The following is a 19149-nucleotide window of genomic DNA, read 5'->3' on the forward strand; positions in this document are numbered from 1 at the left end:
GGAAAATTCAACAGGAAGCTCTGAAAAGAAAATTAACATTTTTGTTTTCCGTCCATGGTGTGGACCAATCAATGTCAACGAAAATGCATATATTATCATAGTATGTTTTTTGTTTGCATTTTGACTGCAAGTGTTGTGGTTAATGCAGACATGAATCCTGGTAAAAAAAAAAGGTTAAAGTTTTGTTTCCAGAAAAAAGGGGAAAAACCCTATTATTATATTTTGGCACTGGCAAAGGAGGTCTAATGATATTGTAATTATACAAATTACATATTCAAGTCTGAATTATGTTTGTATTCAGGAGGAGCTGTACCTGTAACATTCAAGGTGGCACTGGTTTTCTCAAAGCCCGAGTCACAGACGTACTTCCCGCTGTCCGTTAGCTCCACGCAACTGATCATAATCGCGGCTGCCTTTCCATCTCGCTTCACATGGAACCGCTTGTCGCTACCATCCAGCAGCTGATCCTCGTGGTACCACTGCACTGGTGACCCGGCCTTGGAGGTCTCACACGAGAGGGTCACTTCATCCTCTGCCTGGACTTTGGTATTGGACAGAGGTTTGGTGAATACAACTCCAGCTTCTGAAATAAAATATGCGTATATTTTGAAAGTCAGTTTCCGATTTAAAGACGTCAAACACATGTCGCTGTCTACAAAAAAGACATTATGCATTTGGATATTATATCATCGGGTTTAGGTGTGTTGATCATAAGGACATCAGTGGGCTTGGCCAGGACACGTTGCGAGAAGGGATGATGGTCAAGGGGATGAGACGACTGATGTAGAGGCTGCCAAGGAAGAGAAGACGGCCGAGTGAAAGAGCGCTGCAGTGATTGAGCGATGAGATCAGCTCATGTGCAGAAGTGGGCTGGATTGTGGCACCGTGGAACCTTGAGGGAATGTGATGGCGTGGAGAGAGATTCATGAAGCTGAGGATAGACCATGTCTGATGATGATATTAATAATTTACATGGTAATATTTGGACGTGAATATAAATAGTATACTTTGAGGTGATACCAAAAGGTAACGGGTTCCTTGATGGAAAAGGCCCATATAAATGTGTACAATATCACCCGTGGTTTCAAATGCATTACAATCACAAAAACAAAGCATCTTCCGATACACCAAAGATTATTCAGTTGAATGTTTACCTGTGACAGTGAGCTTTGATGACGTCTGGAAGTTTCCAGAGTCGCACGTGTACTGGTCACTGTCTCCCAGCTCCACTGAGCTGATGACGAGGCTGGCCTTCCTGCCCTCGCGCACCATGCGATACTTGGCTCCAGCTTTCAGGATCTTGTCACCCTTGAGCCACACGACTGGAGTGTCTCCACGAGATGTTTCACACGTCAGCTCAGCCTCGTGGGCTTCCTCAACCGATAAAGATCCCAACTCCTTGGAGAATTCAACAGGAAGCTCTGAAAATGAAAATGAACATTGCAAATGGATACATAAATATTGTAATCATAACAATTACATATTCAAGTCTGAATTATGTTTGTATTCAAGAGGAGCTGTACCTGTAACGGTCAAGGTGGCACTGGTTTTCTCAAAGCCCGAGTCACAGACGTACTTCCCGCTGTCCGTTAGCTCCACGCAACTGATCTTAAGCGTGGCTGCCTTTCCATCTCGCTTGACATGGAACCGCTTGTCGCCACCATCCAGCAGCTGATCCTCGTAGTACCACTGCACTGGTGACCCGGCCTTGGAGGTCTCACACGAGAGGGTTACTTCATCCTCTGCCTGGACTTTGGTGTCCGAGAGATATTTGGTGAAAACAACTCCAGATTCTGAAATAAAATATGGAAATATTTAAAAAAAAGTTATTTTTGCCATTCATATACACAGTTTAAAAAGGTGTACCTTTCTACCGAAACAAAATTTTCATAAGGATATTTCACCCAGTTCAGGCGTGGGGGTCTTAAGGACATCAGTGGGCTTGGGCAGGACACTTTGCGAGAAGGGATGATGGCCAAGTGTATGAGACTATAGATGTAGAGGCAGCCAAGGAAGAGAAGAAGGCCGTGCGTATGAGCGCTGCAGAGATTGAGCGATGAGATCAGCTCATGTGCAGGAGTAAGATGTAATGTGCCATCGTAAAACTAAGAGGGAATTTGATGGCATTGAGAGACATTCATGAAGCTGTGGATAGACCATGGCTGATGATAGGAATAATTGACATGGTAATATTAGGACATCACTATCAAGAGAAAACTTTGCGGTGATATCCATAGAAAGATGGTTCCTTGATGTTTGAGGCCAATGCACACACTATCCCTTGTTACCAAAAAACAATGTATCTTCGGATTCACCACAGATTATACATTTCATTATTTACCTGTCACAGTGAGCTTTGCTGTTGTCTGGAAGTTTCCAGAGTCGCACGTGTACTGGTCACTGTCTCCCAGCTCCACTGAGCTGATGACGAGGCTGGCCTTCCTGCCCTCGTGCACCATGCGATACTTGGCTCCAGCTTTCAGGATCTTGTCACCCTTGAGCCACACGACTGGAGTGTCTCCACGAGATGTTTCACACGTCAGCTCAGCCTCGTGGGCTTCCTCAACCGACAGCTCTCCCAGCTCTTTGGAAAATATAACAGGGACCTCTGAAAAAGAAAATAAACATTGTAATTGTACATATAAATATAAAAATACAATAATTACGGATTCAAATCCTAATTATGTCTGGCTGCAGTAGGCAGCATACCTGCGACAGTCAAGGTGGCAGTGGTTTTCTCAAAACCCGAGTCACAGACGTATTTCCCGCTGTCTCTTAGCTCCACGGGACTGATCTTCAGCGTCGCTGCCTTTCCATCTCGCTTCACATGGAACCGCTTGTCGCTACCATCCAGCAGCTGATCCTCATGGTACCACTGCACTGGTGACCCGGCCTTGGAGGTCTCACACGAGAGGGTCACTTCACTCTCCGCCTGGACTTTTGTATCGAACAGAGGTTTGATGAAAACAACTCCTGCTTCTGAAAGAAAATATGCCAGTAACATTTTTAAAGTAATTGTCCCATTCTAAAATATATTTTAAATACATGTCACTTTCTACCAAAATACATTATGCATATGGATATGATATATTCCGGTTTAGGCATGTCGGTTATAAGGACATCAGTGGGCTTTGGCAGGATACTTTGCGAGAAGGGATGATGGTAAAGTGTATGAGACTACTGATGTAGAGGCAGCCAAGGAAGAGAAGACGGAAAAGCCAACACGTGCTGAAGAGATTGAGTAATGAGATCAGCTCATGTGCAGGAGTGGAATGAATTCTGGCATCATGAAACCCTGAGGGAATATGAAGGCGTTGAGAGACATTCATGAAGCTGTGGCTAGACCATGGCTGATGATAGGAATAATTGACACGGTAAGATTTGGACATCACTATCAAGAGAATACTTTGCGGTGATATCCATAGGAAGATGCTTCCTTGACGTAAGAGGCGAATGCACACAATATCCCTTTTTTACATAAAACAAAGTATCGTCGGATTCACCACTGATTATACAATTCATTATTTACCTGTCACAGTGAGCTTTGCTGTTGTCTGGAAGTTCCCAGAGTCGCACGTGTACTGGTCACTGTCTCCCAGCTCCACTGAGCTGATGACGAGGCTGGCCTTCCTGCCCTCGCGCACCATGCGATACTTGGCTCCAGCTTTCAGGATCTTGTCACCCTTGAGCCACACGACTGGAGTGTCTCCACGAGATGTTTCACACGTCAGCTCAGCCTCGTGGGCTTCCTCAACCGATAAAGATCCCAACTCCTTGGAGAATTCGACAGGAAGCTCTGAAAACGGACATTCAAATTGGACAAATATATATTATAATGATAACAATTACACATTCAAATCTGCATTACGTTTGTATTCACGTAGAGCTGTACCTGTGACGGTCAAGGTGGCACTGGTTTTCTCAAAGCCCGAGTCACAGACGTACTTCCCACTGTCTGTTAGCTCCACGCGACTGATCTTAAGCGTGGCAGCCTTTCCATCTCGCTTCACATGGAACCGCTTGTCGCTACCATCCAGCAGCTGATCCCCATGGTACCACTGCACTGGTGACCCGGCCTTGGAGGTCTCACACGAGAGGGTCACTTCATCCTCTGCCTGGACTTTGGTATCCGAGAGAGATTTGGTGAAAACGACTCCTGCTTCTGAAAGAAAATCGAACGGTGGTTTACTCCTTCTCAAGATACATTCAATTACTGGTTTACTTAATGCATTAACGTATTTTCAGACCTGAGTCAATTTCATTTTGGGCGTAATAATCATCACGAGCAGACTCTGAATGGACTTCGAAGGTTGATTACTTCATATATAGTGATCAAGTGGTTTACGTAATGTCGAACATTGCTTTGATGGGTGCTATAAACATTTTTACAAAGCGTCTTCAGATCGACCACAATAAATAAAATAGTGTTTACCTGTGACAGTGAGCTTTGCTGACGTCTGGAAGTTTCCAGAGTCGCACGTGTACTGGTCACTGTCTCCCAGCTCCACTGAGCTGATGACGAGGCTGGCCTTCCTGCCCTCGCGCACCATGCGATACTTGGCTCCAGCTTTCAGGATCTTGTCACCCTTGCGCCACACGACTGGAGTGTCTCCACGAGATGTTTCACACGTCAGCTCAGCCTTGTGTCCTTCCTCAACCGACAGCTCTCCCAGCTCTTTGGAAAATGTAACAGGGAGCTCTGAAGAAGAAAATCAACATTGTAATTGGATATATAAATATTATAATTATAATAATTTCATTTTCAAGTCCGAATTATGTTTGTATTTAGAAGGAGCTGTACCTGTAACGGTCAAGGTGGCACTGTTTTTTTCAAAGCCCGAGTCACAAACGTACTTCCCGCTATCCGTTAGCTCCACGCGACTGATCTTGAGCACCGCTGCCTTTCCATCTCGCTTCACATGGAACCGCTTGTCGCTACCATCCAGCAGCTGATCCTCGTGGTACCACTGCACTGGTGACCCGGCCTTGGAGGTCTCACACGAGAGGGTGACTTCACCCTCTGCCTGGACTTTGGTATCCGAGAGAGATTTGGTGAAAACGACTCCCGCTTCTGAAAGAAAATCGAGCGGTGGTTTACTCCTACTCAAGATACATTTAATTACTGGTTTACCTAATGCATTAACGTATTTTCAGACAACAGTCAATTGTGTTTTGGGCATAATAATCTTGGGCAGACCCTGAATGGACTTCCAAGGCTTATTCCTTCATGTGTAGTGATCAAGTGGTTATCTGTAACTTCAAACATTGCGTTGATGGGTGCTATAATAATTTTTACAAAGCGCCTTCAGATCAACCACATATAAAGAAAATTGTGTTTACCTGTTACAGTGAGCGTTGCTGACGTCTGGAAGTTTCCAGAGTCGCAGGTGTACTGGTCACTGTCTCCTAGCTCCACAAAGCTGATGACGAGGCTGGCCTTCCTGCCCTCGCGCACCATGCGATACTTGGCTCCAGCTTTCAGGGTCTTCTTGCCCTTAAGCCACACGACAGGAGTGTCTCCACGAGATGTTTCACACGTCAGCTCAGCCTTGCGTCCTTCCTCAGCTGACAACTCACCCAGCTCTTTGGAAAATTTTACAGGGAGCTCTGAAAAACAAAATGGGTTAATTTGTTATACTAATTAAAGTAATTATAATAATAAACCTTTAAAATATAACTTCGTCTGGCTGCAGTAGACGCCTTACCTGTGATGGTCAAGGTTGCACTAGTTTTCTCGAAGCCTGAATCACAGACGTACTTCCCACTGTCCGTGAGCTCCACGCGACTGATCTTCAGTGTGGCTTCCTTTCCATCTCGCTTGACATGGAGCCGCTTGTCGCTACCATCCAGCAGCTGATCCTCATAGTACCACTGCACTGGTGACCCGGCCTTGGAGGTCTCACACGAGAGGGTCACTTCACCCTCTGCCTGGACTTTGGTATCGGTCAGAGGTTTGGTGAAAACAACTCCAGTTTCTGAAAGAAAATGTGGATAAAAATGTTGATCTTCCCATTGAAAGAGACATGTTAAACCCATGTCCCTTTCTACAAAAAAACATTTCGCATATGGATATCATATAATCCGGTTTAGACTTATCGGTCACAAAGACATCAGTGGACTTGGGCAGGACACTTTGCAAGAAGGGATGATGGCCAAGTGGATGAGACTACTGACATAGAGGTAGCCAAGGAAGAGAAGAAGGCTGAGTGAACGAGCGCTGCAGTAATTGAGCGATGAGATCAGCTCCTGTGCAGGAGTGGGATGGATTGTGGCATTGTGAAACCATGAGGGAATGTGATGGCATGGAGAGAAATTCATGAAGCTGAGGATAGACCATGGCTGATGATGATATGAATAATTGAGGTAAATAATTGCGTTGACCAATATCAATTAACACACTATCACCTGTGGTTCAAAAGTCATTACATTCACATATATAAACTCATTGTCGGATACTCCACAGATTATACAATTCATTGTTTACCTGTGACAGTGAGCTTTGCTGACGTCTGGAAGTTTCCAGAGTCGCACGTGTACTGGTCACTGTCTCCCAGCTCCACTGAGCTGATGACGAGGCTGGCCTTCCTGCCCTCGCGCACCATGCGATACTTGGCTCCAGCTTTCAGGATCTTGTCACCCTTGCGCCAAACGACAGGAGTGTCTCCACGAGATGTTTCACACGTCAGCTCAGCCTCGTGTCCTTCCTCAACCGACAGCTCTCCCAGCTCTTTGGAGAATTCAACAGGGAGCTCTGAAGAAGAAAATCAACATTGTAATTGGATATATAAATATTACAATTATAATAATTTCATATTCAAGTCTGAATTATGTTTGTATTCAGAAGGAGCTGTACCTGTAACGGTCAAGGTGGCACTGGTTTTCTCAAAGCCCGTGTCACAGACGTACTTCCCGCTGTCCATTAGCTCCACGCGACTGATCTTCAGTGTGGCTGCCTTTCCATCTCGCTTGACATGGAACCGCTTGTCGCTACCATCCAGCAGGTGATCATCATGGTACCACTGCACTGGTGACCCGGCCTTGGAGGTCTCACACGAGAGGGTCACTTCACCCTCTGCCTGGACTTTGGTATCCGAGAGCGATTTGGTGAATACAACTCCAGCTTCTGAAAGAAAAAAGTGCAGATTAAAAAAATATGTTTAAGTTATTTTGCCATTAAAAGAGACATTTTAAACATGTGTCCCTTCCGACAAAGAGACATTATGCACGTGGATAAATAATCTGTTTTAGATGTGTCGGTGATAAGGACATCAGTGGGCTTGGGCAGGACACTTTGCGAGAAGGAATGATGGTAAAGTGGATGAGACTACTGACGTAGAGGCAGCCATGGAAGAGACGATGGTCGATCGACTGAGTGTGGCAGAGATTGAGTGATGAGATCAGATCATATGCAGGAGTGAGATGGATTGTGGCATTGTGAAGCCATGAGGGAATGTGATGACGTGGGGAGATGTTTATGCAGCTGAGGATAGACCTTGCGTGATGATGATATGAATAATTAACTAGGTAACATTTGTACATCATAATCAATAGGATATTTTGAGATAATATGCAAAGGTAACTGGTTCCTTGATGTAAAAGGCCAATATCAATTTACGTAAAATCAACTGTAGTTTCAGGACATTACATTCACGTGACGCAAATCATCTCCATATTCACCACCGATTGCAATTTCATGGTTTACCTGTCACAGTGAGCTTTGCTGTTGTCTGGAAGTTCCCAGAGTCGCACGTGTACTGGTCACTGTCTCCCAGCTCCACTGAGCTGATGACGAGGCTGGCCTTCCTGCCCTCGCGCACCATGCGATACTTGGCTCCAGCTTTCAGGATCTTGTCACCCTTGCGCCACACGACAGGAGTGTCTCCACGAGATGTTTCACACGTCAGCTCAGCCTTGTGTCCTTCTTCAATAGACAGTTTTCCCAATTCCTTGGAAAATTTAACTGGGAGCTCTGAAAAACAGAATGGTTGTATGTTATACTAATTCAATAAATCATAACATTAAACCTCTAAAATATAATTGTCTGGCTGCAGTAGACTTCTTACCTGTGACAGTCAAGGTGGCACTGGTTTTCTCAAAGCCCGAGTCACAGACGTACTTCCCGCTGTCCGTTAGCTCCACGCGACTGATCTTCAGAGTGGCTGCCTTTCCATCTCGCTTCACATGGAACCGCTTGTTGCTACCATCCAGCAGGTGATCATCGTGGTACCACTGCACTGGTGACCCGGCCTTTGAGGTCTCACACGAGAGGGTCACTTCACCCTCTGCCTGGACATTGGCGTCAGACAGTGGTTTGGTGAAAACAACTCCAGATTCTGAAAAAAGGTAACAGTAATTAAAGTCTTGTTTTATCTGCATTTACTTAAATTTTCCATGACGTTTTGTAAAAGTTTACTTGTTTATACGTTTTAATTGCTGTGTAATGCACGTTTGTATCTGAAATGTGTGCGTTGTTGGACCAAACCTATGACACTGAGTTTGGCTTTGGTAGAGGCAGCTCTGGCCTTGAACGTGACATCTCCACTGTCCTTCGCCGTCAGCTGCTTCATGGCAAGGGCATGCTTCTGGCCCATGGAGCTCATCTCTATCCTGTTTCCTGCCTTCAGCTCCTTATTGTTCAACAGCCATCGGCAACCAGAGATACCCTCGTGTGAAATCTCGCAATTAAATGCAGCGCTCTCCCCCTCTTTGGCTTCCACATTCTCGAGCGCTTTTATGATGGTCACTTTCAGCTCTGTAACACACAGACACATCGCATTACACTTGTTACGGTGGCGGGATGTTAATTACCTTGCCTGGCAAGCAGGAGGGCGTGGGTTCGATCCTAACCCGAACGCCTGTAAATTTGGAATTTGCATGTTCTCCCAGTGATTGCATGGATTTTTCTCCAAGTCCTCCGCTTTTTTCCCTCCACAATTATAAACACGCATTTAGAGTATTTGGCTGCTATAAATTTCCACCTGATAAGTTACTTCGTTGATCTATCATTTATGGCCATGTCGCTTCTGAAAAAGAGCTATATATATGATTTGCGTCTTTCGGTAAAGTCACGTAGATAAGTTGAAAGAAAATAATAAAAAACTACGACATTTTGATCACAACACCAGTAATTGTCATCAGGAGAACGATCGCTTGTGTTGTGATCAAAACTTTTTTTGTTATTTTCTTTCAACCTATCTACGTGACTTTACCAAGAGACCCAAAGAATATTAATTCCTGCAGTCACACAAGCTTTAAGTCAAGGTTTAAGAGCTATATAGCTCAATGGGTCTTCCCTGGGAAAATAATTTATTTTTAATAGTTTATAGTTTACATAAATGTTGCACAAAACAGCAAAATATAACAAATATATATTTTTGTCATTGTTAACAACATTGATTTTAAACGATTATTACTTTTTGTTCAACACGTCAACAAATAAACCCCCATGAAAAATTAACGAGGTTGACAAGAAAGATGTATTGGGAATCTTGAATTCAGAACCACATCGCAAATACTTGCTGGCTGCATCTGGACATACTGGTGTACACTGTGGAGCGATTGTTAACCAACACAAACAAACATCAATTCATGTACAAAAAAACCCCCCAGTAAAATCTAAACATCTTAATCGCTGAAGTAACCTTGCACGTGCAGAGAAGCGGAGGTGGTGTCATTGCCCACGACGCAGGAGTACTGTCCGCTGTCGGATGGCTGAAGGCGACGCACGAACAGGCCCAGGCTGCGGCCAGCCTGCAGCAGCTCGTGCTTGTCGCTGGGGTGCAGCGTGTGGGGGCCCTTCCTCCACGCGATGGCGCTTGGTGGCACGGGCCGGGACACCTCGCACTCCAGTGCCGCTTGGCCGCCCTCCTCCCCGCTCACTGCCTCCAGTCGTTTCGTGAACACCACCGGCTTCTCTGCGCACGCGGGAGAAGTATTCCAACAGCTCAGCTGTGATTCTGTGATTGGCCGCTCACGGCCACGTTCTCCCGACTTCAAAAGAGTGATTGATTTGATGACCACTTTGATTGATTTCCTATACAAATGACCACTGAGGCAGCACTCATCTCCTGTTTAATACCCCGAGACAATAGTGGAAATTCCTCATTCCTATGGCAGAAGCGATTCTATCCATAGGTTAACCTCTCTTCATTCCCCCACGAGGTAGTATCTATTTTACCGGCCCTGGGAGGAATGATAATAATAATTGACATTAAAGGTGCATTTCAGCCGTAGATCTCAATGCCCAATGATGGGCTGCATTTCACCACTTCGTTTGAGCTAAAAGAAGAATCTCAATCAAGTCAATAAAGTTCGGGATTTATGAAGAACGTTGGCGACACTGACCTCGCACGTGCAATTGAGCGGTCTCCTTCACGTCTTCCGCTGTGAAGACGATGGTCCCGGTGTCGTCCACCGTGACGTTTCGCAGGACGAGCGTGTGGCTGCTGCCATCGCGCTTGATCTCGTTCAGCTCGCTGGACACGAGGCGCGAGGCGTTGAGGAACCAAGCGACGTCCTCCACGTCGGCGCGAGAGAGCTCGCACACGAACACGGCCGTGCCTTCCTCCTCCACGGCCACGTCGCGCATCTTGCCCAACACCCCGAGCTGACGCTCTGAAGGGGCGACATTGTCCGTCTTTATTTAACCAGGGTAAACCCCCTCAGGATTCGCATTTCACTTCGGAGGGCTTCCGACGCAAACATTTTTAGTTTCCACGTAAAAACTGCAAAATCGGTAGATATGACCACTAATGCAACAGATAAATAATTTTAAAAGTCACTTAAAAAATCCCTCCTCCTTTCCCTACCCCACTTGTGTTCATTAAAAGCAAAGAACGACCAACCCTGTGATATTCCAACGATAGGCTCTGTAATTAAAGGTGCGTATAACCTATAACGTTGGGCAGTATGTTAACTGTTGGATTGTACCATGCATCGTAAAACGTGAATAAAAGATAATATAAAAATATTTAAGTAAACTAAATTAAATGACAGCGATTTCAAATGAAACGTTAAAATCAAATACAAATGACTTGAAAATCTAATATCAAATGTTCTAAATATTTGTGGGCGGCAGTAACAGGGGAAATCGTTCCGCAGCTTGTGACACCGCAGCCCTGTGAATTGTTGTGCTGCTCGCCACAGCCACCGAGCTGCTTCGTTGTGACTTCTTTAATCAATGCCTCACGCGTGATATTGTAATCCACTGCTAACATTTCCAAGTTTCATTGTTGTTCTACGCAACTGGGTGATTTACAGCATCAGCAAATTCTCCAAGAATTAAATGTCCACGAAGCAGACATTATGTTGCTATATTTTCTCTGGACAACTCAACCACTTGACAGGAAATGTGGCTTCTGGGTTTCATGCCCAAAGGAGAATCCATGCATAATTGATGGTCCAGTACCACGTGGAGTGGTAATGCAGTGGATAACGCGCTGTACTTCAAACCCGGCGACCTCAGTTAAATTCCTGGCCACGTCTAACATCAGTGGTGAGTGCTTTCTCTATGTATACTCTTAGGGTTTTTCTTTAAAGTCACGTAGGTAAAAAATAAATAATAAAAATAAGTAATGAAAATAATAGAAATAAAATAATAAATCACGACGTTCCGGAGGCAACACAAGCTGGAAGAGGTATGTGGATGACACTTTCGTCATTTGGCCACATGGCCTACCAGCATTGAACCACTTCTTGGACCACATCAATTCTAGACACCCATCCATCAGATTCACCATGGAAGTGGAGAAAGATGGCAAACTACCATTCTTAGATATTCTATTTGAGAGGAGACCTGATGGATCCTTGGGACATTCTGTCTACAGGAAAGCCACCCACACAGATTCCTACTTGAAACCTGATTCCCACCACCACCCGTCTCAAAAGAATTATCTCATCAAAACACTATACCACAGAGCTCATGGCATTTCTGACCAACACCACCTGGCCAGTGAATTAAGACATGTACATCGGGCCCTCAGGATGAACGGATACTCTGACCGCACCATCCACCAAGATGTTTCTCTCACCATACAGAAACAGCCACTTGAAACTCCGATCAAAACTATCACGTTGCCATACATAGCAGGCGTGACCAAAAATATCTCAAAAATTCTAAACAAACCTAAGATCCAAGTCCGATTCAGTACAGTACATAAAATCCGTGATCTAATTCCATCTGTGAAGGATGTCATTCCTGACTTGCAATACCCTGGAGTCTATAAACTGAGTTGCAGCTGTGGTGATTGTTATATTGGGGAAACGAAACGTCATATCTCTGATCGTGTCCGCGAGCACAAGTCAGATCTGAAACACGGCAAAATTGAGTCTTCCGCCGTTGCCGATCATTGCTACAACGCTGTGGGTTCTCATGAGATTGTCTTTTCCGAGACCAAGGTGCTCTGCAAACCTTCTGGCTACCATCAAAGGTTTGTACACGAAGCCATCCAGATATACAAATACAGACATAACTTCAACCGTGATGGTGGGTACAAACTGAGTAATCATTGGAAATATGTTATTAACCATGCAAAAAAGATTTAACTACACTTATTTGGACCATCTTATTTGACAGGTACTATTCTTTAGTTACCGTACAGTTTACTGATAGACAGCCAGTTTTGTTTTTTCATGTTTAGCTTCTTTTTTCACACGCTGGTGGCCTGCTTTGAGTTTTACCCATCCAGCAGCATAGCAAGGGGCGGCTTGGTCCTGGCTTGCTTATCTGCTTCTGCCATCTACATTACAAAGGCTCAGTCCCAGCAGCCGTACTGACCATCTCACAACAACTCCTCTCCCGCGGCCCATCCTGGCTCCTCCCCCCTTAACCAGTCTCTTGGGACTTCTCTTTACTTGATACAGCAATTGTGCTGTGACGGTTTCACCTGAAGACGGAAGCTTGTGTTGCCTCCGAAACGTCGTGATTTATTATTTTATTTCTATTATTTTTTCTATTATCTTTATTATTTTTTATTTTTTACCTACGTGACTTTACCGAAAAAAACCTAAGAGTATTAATCCTTTCAGTCACGAAAGCTTCAAATCTAGAATTCTGTATGTATGTTGAACTTCTTTCACACTATACATAGCCAACCATGCTAAGTGGAGGAGCAGAGGAAGGACAACAAACTAAACACATAAGTAGTTTGAAAGAATTTAGTTTTCAACCCTGAACGAGTCCTGAGCCCCATACATTACCGACCCACACGAAAAAGCGTGGTGAAGTATGGTCAAACAACTCACATGACCTACAAACCATGAGAAATCCTTTATCTAGCAGGAGAATAGCAAATGACTGCAAATGATCGTGCTTGTTCGTACCACAACGATGGAGGGACGGTGCTGCGGGGGAAGGCTCACCGTTCACGCCGATGGTGGCGGTGCTGCGTGTCTCGCCGACGCGGCACGTGTAGGTCCCCGCGTCCCTCCTGCGCACCTTGTGGATCGTCAGCAAGGCCGTCGGTCCCTCGTGCCTCATCTCGTGCCTGTCCGACGCCTCGATCCGCTTGCTGCCGAAGTACCAGAAGGGCTGCCCCACCGGTCGACCAAACTCGCAGTGCAAGGTCACGGAGCGATTTGCTGTCACGGTCTTGTCCTCCAGCTCTCGCACCACTCCTACTGGCGTTTCTACACATCCCGGACAGCAGAAACCCAAGGCCGCATCACACACGCTCACGGCTAGGTGACTCACACCCATATTTGTGCCACACGCCATCGTGGGAGGATTTTAAGCAACTTAATTTCAGCAGTAAAATTTATCGTTAAATGTACTTTGTGACCAAAATTATGTTACAATAATGGTAATGCTGGTGTTGTACCCAATTCATGAAAACCAACCAGACAATAACTGCTAGTTATATCGATTTGGTCAGGGCTGTAAGAAAGTCTGTCCGGACAAATAAGAAAACGTAATCCTATCGTCTTATAGATGCTTCCTGTGCAACTATTACATTATGATATATTAAAATACATTTGCTGTGCAGTTCCCTCCGCATGTCGCCGGGGATGGGATAATGAGGGAATGCCTTCTAGAGCTGCTGTCAGTGGCGTAGTGTGGTTGGCGTGGCCCCTGGCATGAGGAATAAAATGATGCCCCCTGTCCAATCCATGGGCCCTGGTGCAGCTGCACCACCTGCACGCTCGATAGCTCCGCCACTGATTGCTGTGTGGAAATGCACGTTATGTTTGTAGAACTTCTCTCGCACCGTACGTAGCCAACTGTGCCAACTGGAGGTACGGGGGGAAGGACAACAAATTAAACGCAATAAGTAGTTCTAAAGACATGAGTTTTCAACCTATATTTAAAAGCAAATCGCTCCAGTGGCTTTCTAATATCGGTGGGAAGAGTGTTCCAGACGGCCGCAGATATGGGTGAGACGCACAGACACGTGCGGCAGCTACCGTGCACAATCAGCTGGGCGCTGGTCTTAGCCTTTCCGACGGTGAAGCAGACGGTGCCGGCCATGTCGTGGCGCGTGGACGGCAGCGCGAGGCGGTGTACCGCGCCATCCTGCTCCGTCTGGGCTCCGTGAGAGGCCAGGTTTGCCTCGTCGCCGTTGAGACTCCAGCGGGCGCCCTTCACCTCATCAGCGGAGAGCTCACACTCGAACGTCGCGCCCTCCGGCTCCGTGACCTCGGCGTCGGACAGCGGCCGCAACACCTGTATCTCTTGCGCTACACCGACCAGAGAAGAGAAAAAAAGATGCAGATGATAATTTAAAAAATACGCCACCGCTAACAATGCATCACGTTCGCCAATTAGTTGCAGTGAATGAACGTTCGCTAGCGCCGCGTCAAAACGGAGGATGCTTTTCCCCTGCAAAATGGATTTTGTGTGTGAAATATTTGGTGTCGCAATCTGGCAAGCATCACAGTGGAGAGGACAGAAAAGAATCCCCCACCTAGATCCACTCTCAAACAGAGCTGAGAACACGGCTCCCTTCTGCCATCGGCATGTTTTGCACACGCGGGCGCTTGCGACCAATATTGGGATTCATGATTGTTTATTGGGTCATGTCGTATAAGTAAAATGTTTGTCATACACCCTACTCCACCCGACACAGGTAATTAAAAAAGTGGTCACGTAAACAAGGGTGCCAATTTATTAGTGCTGCAATAGCAGCACTTGTATGCTGGAGAGTAATCCACACACAACATTTAGCAATGTGGATTTCATTATTCACTGTGCGACTCACGCATCCATTGGGTCATTTCACATGTTACGACTAATGTTCTTGTTATTTTCTGCTCACATGTTCATTATTGTTGTACGTGCGGGCGAAGGACAACAAACTAAACACGGAAAAACCCATTCATTTTAAAAGGGGAGCACATCTTTCGAACGCCATGATTTCTACAAATGTGCAAAAACTCGCGTTTGCACGAACAACAAGGAAGAAAGTTCAGTGAAACCTTCGACTAAGAGGTTTGCGGAGGTGCGGTCGGCGCCAGCGTCGCAGGTGTACAAGCCCTCGTCGCTCCTGACGACGCTGACGATGAGCAGCTGGCGGTAGCAGCCCTGACTCAGCAGCTGCACGCGCGGCTCCTCGTCGCCCGCGGCCTCCGAGTCAGCCAGCTCGACATCGTCGTGAAACCAGCGCACGGAGGCGCTGGGCCGCGACACCTGGCACTCCAGCAGCATCCTGTGCCTTTCCATCGCCACCTTGTCCCGGAGCGGCTTCACAAACCGCACGGGTTGCTCTGCGGTGCAGACAACGTTGCAGAGGGTCGGTTAGGCGAGCTGTCAAGCCGCGTTCGTGGCTACGAATCGCGTGCGGGGTCTACAAGGGGTTGCTGGCAGTAAAAGGCATTTTGATAAATTACCTATCATCAGCAGCTTGGCCCTGCAGGTGACGTTTTCTGCTATAAATGTGATAATTCCCGCGTCCTCCGGCTCCACGTTGCTCATTGTCAAAATATGCCTTCTCCCTGCAACGAGGAATTTAGAACCATTAGAGACAGAATGCCTTCGGGTCATACAACCATCGACGAACAAAGAGCACCGTCGTTAAAAGTCCCATGAATATTTTTGGCGAGCGCCACTCGCCTTCCTGGCGAATACGGACGCTGTAGCTGGAGCGGAGCTTCTTGTCATTGAGAAGCCACTGCACGTCCACGTCGTCGTGCGACGTCTCGCACACGAACACCGCATTGTCGTTCTCGTTCACCAGCTGGTCCTCCAGGCCTCGCAGAATGCGAATCTCGCGCGCTGCAGAGGGCAGGGCGAGAATTGGCAACGTGACCCGTCGGGGAAGTCTCGGGGGGTGGGGGACCTTTGGAAAATGGGAGCCCAAACCGTACACAACGTGACTACATCATCGCCTCACGCAGGGCCACATTAGGCGAGCAGCCGCCGGGGCATCGACGAGGCGCCTTTAGCTCCCCACCGCGTCCCATGAGAGACACGGCGGGGTCGGCACTCGCAGGCAGTACCGCTTCATCAGGGTCAGACATCAACTCAGCACCTCTGTTATTTACTGACTCAGTCAGCACGCCGCAGCCTCCTGCAAATAGCTACAAGTGGACCGCCATGCATTGTTGATTTTACACAGTTAATAGACCACCGTTGAAAATAAAAGCCCATTTATAGCCGGCAATCTATCCCTTCAGCAACCTTCCTACTTGCTCCTAAATAATATTACTTAATCGCAGCCAGCGGGGGAGTGGTGGCGCAGTGGTTAGCGTGCTGCGCTATGAACCTGGCGACCTCGGGTCGATTCTTGGCCGTGGCTATCATGGGTGATGAGTGATATCTGGATCGGTCCTAGAAACCCCCTCCTTTCACCAACCCACACTGACCAGCAGGGCGAATTGCGGCCAGACACCCTCCTTGCCCAACACGGCGAGGGGAGGTTTTCATCTAATAGCGTATTGATATAGGGCTGTAAATGATTGTGATTTTGTTGTTATAATCACAGCACGTTGGAGAACGAGGTTGACAGATGTAATGTATATACAGCATGTTGAACTTCTTTCGCACCGTACGTAGCCAACCATGCTAATCGGAGGTGGGGGAGGGGGGTGAGTGATGCTGTGAGCGGGCGAGTGACGAGGAGGAGGACACTGTTGCCAATGAGGGTGACCAGGCAGGAGATGAGCAGGCTTGTCTTGCCTCGTGAGGTTACACAGTGGGCGTGCATCTGCCGTGAGCGGCGATGCCCACGTGGTGTAAGTGGAGTGCGACATGCGTGCGCGTGTGGCCGTGCCGTACCGTGGACGTGCAGCGTCGCCGCCGTGCTGTTCTTGTCGGCCTGGCACACATAGAAGCCGCTGTCCTGGGGCTCACACCCGGTAAGGCGTAGAGAGCGCCGCACGCCGTGCCCCACCACGCGGATGCGCTGGTCCGATTTCAGCTCCGAGCCGTCCTGAAGGTGGGCTCACGTGAGTTGACCTTGCTGTCATCTTCATCATCATCACTTATTACCTCATTATTTATACTGCGCCTCACACGTGGCACTTCTCAAGGCGCTGACTCAAAGAGTTGTTTGAGATAATCACAAGAAAATATATTGGTGGGGAAGCCATGGCAGACCGTTTACACCGAGCAAAAACAATGCAATATGGACAATAATCAAGGACAAATGAGAATAAACGGAACTACAAAGCTGAATTGTGCACAAAACCCTGTCCACAGGTGAAGTCACTATTATCAACACCAATTTACAGCAAACACGTCGAGGCAATGAAAGTGAAATTGATGACGAATCACCTTGAGCCACTTGACCTCCGCGTTGGCACGCGACACTTCGCATTCCAGCACCGTGCTGCCTTTGTGAGGGACGTGCGTCTCCTGCAGCTGCTTCGTGAAGGTCACCGGCGATTCTGTTGACATCGTTTCACAAGAGCGCACTTCTGGCACAGCCGCAAGCAGCCACCGGTGGCGTAATTGTGTGCGCGACGTGTGGCCTCGTGAGTTTGCGTATCTCTCGACCGCGGGGTGAACCTGTGCAGGCACGGCCCACGAGGGCACCGGCTGCTCGTGAGCGGCGATCCTGCCAAGGCTAATGGATGGCTCTTTGCGCGCGTGGCCACGCGCCCTTGCAGGCTGCGGAAAATTTCTAGAGGCGTATGCGCGCAAATTCTGCCACGGTTATATCTGCACGCACTCTTGAATACGGCGCACCAATAAAACAAAAGCCTCGTGTCGGTGAATATCGGACCAGCTAAAGCGGTGCACTTTGGGATCACGTTACCTGCGACTGTGAGCTGCGCTGACGTGCGCACCCCCTCAGCCTGGAACGCGATGATGCCGACGTCGTCCTCTCGCACGCTCAAAATGGTCAGGCTGTGCGACTTCCCGAAGGTGGAAATCTGGCATCGGTTGTTTTGCCGGAAGCGGATGCCGTCCCTCGACCACTGGCCCTCCACACCCACGTGGGAGAGCTCCAACTTAAAGGTGGCGGCCTCCTTCTCCATCACGGTCACAGGCTCCAGGGGTTTCACCACACGGATTGCACGCGCTGCGGGGGTGGAATATGGCAGGGTCACGTGGGAATGTGTCGACAATATCTGATTGCACGATTATATATTCCAATGACTAGATATATACTAATTAATGGAGTTGGCCATACATCACAAATATAGGCTCACAGAACTTTGGAAATTGTTGACGCCTGTTCCGGCTGCCTACCCGCGTGTGGTTTCCCTCAGAAATTGTGCGTGTGACAAGTTCCACAACGTTTTGAGGCAATACAACTACCACTGCACTCACGTTGGATGGTCACTTTCGCTTGGGTCTTCTCATGCAGCGTCTCGCATGAGTAAAGGCCTCGGTCGCCCATCTCTGCCGAGAGTATGGTCAGGGAGCGCCGGGAGCCGTCGGCCTCAAACAGGAAGCGCTTGTTCGGCTGGATCACCAGGCCATTGCGCGTCCACTTCACTTCTGCCGAGGCCTTGGACACGTCCACCTCAAGCACGAACGTCTGCCGCTCCTCCACCTCGACCGGGCCAAGTTTCCGCACGAATGAAATCACAGCCTCTGCGGGAAGGCGCAAAAAACGAACGTGGTTCATGGGAGACAGCACAAAATAAATTACTGATCGTTCCAAGAGGGGTATAAGAGAATAAAGATGTTAAGACAATTAAAGCGAAAGTCTCGATAGGGCTTAGTCTTCACTCTACAACTCTATAACAGAGATGATCAAATGAAGG

At 47.4% G+C, this 19149-nt stretch overlaps 1 protein-coding gene across 1 annotated transcript in view; it reads right to left on the reverse strand.

Annotated features, from left to right (window-relative positions):
* Positions 1-19149, reverse strand: part of LOC144934358 (obscurin-like) — a 121169-nt gene that overhangs the window by 90153 nt on the left and 11867 nt on the right. Inside the window, exons 15-40 of the mRNA XM_078860043.1 lie at positions 18710-18976; positions 18192-18458; positions 17708-17820; positions 17210-17363; positions 16046-16207; positions 15412-15699; positions 14401-14673; positions 13360-13626; positions 10345-10614; positions 9642-9914; positions 8483-8752; positions 8064-8234; positions 7703-7879; positions 6854-7024; positions 6485-6727; positions 5706-5876; positions 5341-5565; positions 4802-4972; positions 4433-4600; positions 3893-4063; positions 3530-3697; positions 2710-2880; positions 2342-2509; positions 1524-1694; positions 1155-1421; positions 314-583 (exon numbers count right to left, since the gene is read on the reverse strand). Of these exons, the coding sequence (XP_078716169.1) occupies positions 314-583; positions 1155-1421; positions 1524-1694; positions 2342-2509; positions 2710-2880; positions 3530-3697; positions 3893-4063; positions 4433-4600; positions 4802-4972; positions 5341-5565; positions 5706-5876; positions 6485-6727; positions 6854-7024; positions 7703-7879; positions 8064-8234; positions 8483-8752; positions 9642-9914; positions 10345-10614; positions 13360-13626; positions 14401-14673; positions 15412-15699; positions 16046-16207; positions 17210-17363; positions 17708-17820; positions 18192-18458; positions 18710-18976 (5487 nt within the window). The remainder of the gene's footprint in view (positions 1-313; positions 584-1154; positions 1422-1523; positions 1695-2341; positions 2510-2709; positions 2881-3529; positions 3698-3892; positions 4064-4432; positions 4601-4801; positions 4973-5340; positions 5566-5705; positions 5877-6484; positions 6728-6853; positions 7025-7702; positions 7880-8063; positions 8235-8482; positions 8753-9641; positions 9915-10344; positions 10615-13359; positions 13627-14400; positions 14674-15411; positions 15700-16045; positions 16208-17209; positions 17364-17707; positions 17821-18191; positions 18459-18709; positions 18977-19149) is intronic.

Source organism: Lampetra fluviatilis, chromosome 10, assembly GCF_964198595.1.
Source record: "Lampetra fluviatilis chromosome 10, kcLamFluv1.1, whole genome shotgun sequence".
Lineage (NCBI taxonomy): Eukaryota > Metazoa > Chordata > Hyperoartia > Petromyzontiformes > Petromyzontidae > Lampetra > Lampetra fluviatilis.